Source organism: Penaeus monodon, chromosome 33 (assembly GCF_015228065.2).
Source record: "Penaeus monodon isolate SGIC_2016 chromosome 33, NSTDA_Pmon_1, whole genome shotgun sequence".
NCBI classification, from domain to species: Eukaryota; Metazoa; Arthropoda; class Malacostraca; order Decapoda; family Penaeidae; genus Penaeus; species Penaeus monodon.
Window position 1 is genome coordinate 19,891,410 of NC_051418.1, and position 737 is coordinate 19,892,146.

Here is a 737-nt window from a genome sequence, read left to right on the forward strand (position 1 = left end):
CCCCTGAGTACCCCCCCCTCCAACCCAACACCTTCAACAATCTCAAAACTATGTACCTGAGATGCATATGTGTAGATAGGTTAGTTTAGGCATATGTACATATTATTTTTTTTTATTTGTCAACATCATCTTTCTTTCACAGGAAAGGTTTATTCTATTTGGAATATAAGACAAAAAAGGAGGCGGAGAAGCATAAGTTAATATTAGAGAACAACAGTTTGATCAAGCATGTAAATTCCATGTCCAAGAAAAGTGATGACAGAGAGACAGATGGCATCCTAAAAGTGCACCCCAGAAAGTAAGTTGCTTTTGCCATTCTCAGTCTTTTATGCTTAACCTTTATAATCACATGACAAAGTACTCTTTATTTCTTACTTTATTTTTGCTTTAGCACAGAGTTGCAAATGAAGATGGGGGAGGAGGAAGGGTGGGCATTCCACCAAAGTTGACACAGATTCTTATTGCATTTTCAATTTTCAGGTTATTCATTGCAAATGTGCCACCGCATATAAAACGTGACATGTTGGCAGCTAGTTTCCCAACAGCTAAGCATGTTCGTGTTCTACCCAAGACACGGTAAGATGATCAGTCTTTTTGATGTTTGGCAGTTGGGCAATGTTCATAATGATAATGTTGTGGTCATACAGAGATGAAGTTTTGTATTTTGTATAATGTTTTTAGTTTTTCTTTCATGCCTGTATGTGGCCCAAAGTAGAAACATTATATTTACACTTTGG

The 737-nt window shown here is 36.9% G+C and overlaps 1 protein-coding gene across 1 annotated transcript in view; it reads left to right on the forward strand.

Moving 5' to 3' along the window:
• The window catches only part of LOC119594295, a 25,740-nt gene that overhangs the window by 7,180 nt on the left and 17,823 nt on the right, over positions 1-737 (forward strand). The window contains 2 exon segments of the mRNA XM_037943356.1: positions 143-298; positions 481-576. Of these exon segments, the coding sequence (XP_037799284.1) occupies positions 143-298; positions 481-576 (252 nt within the window).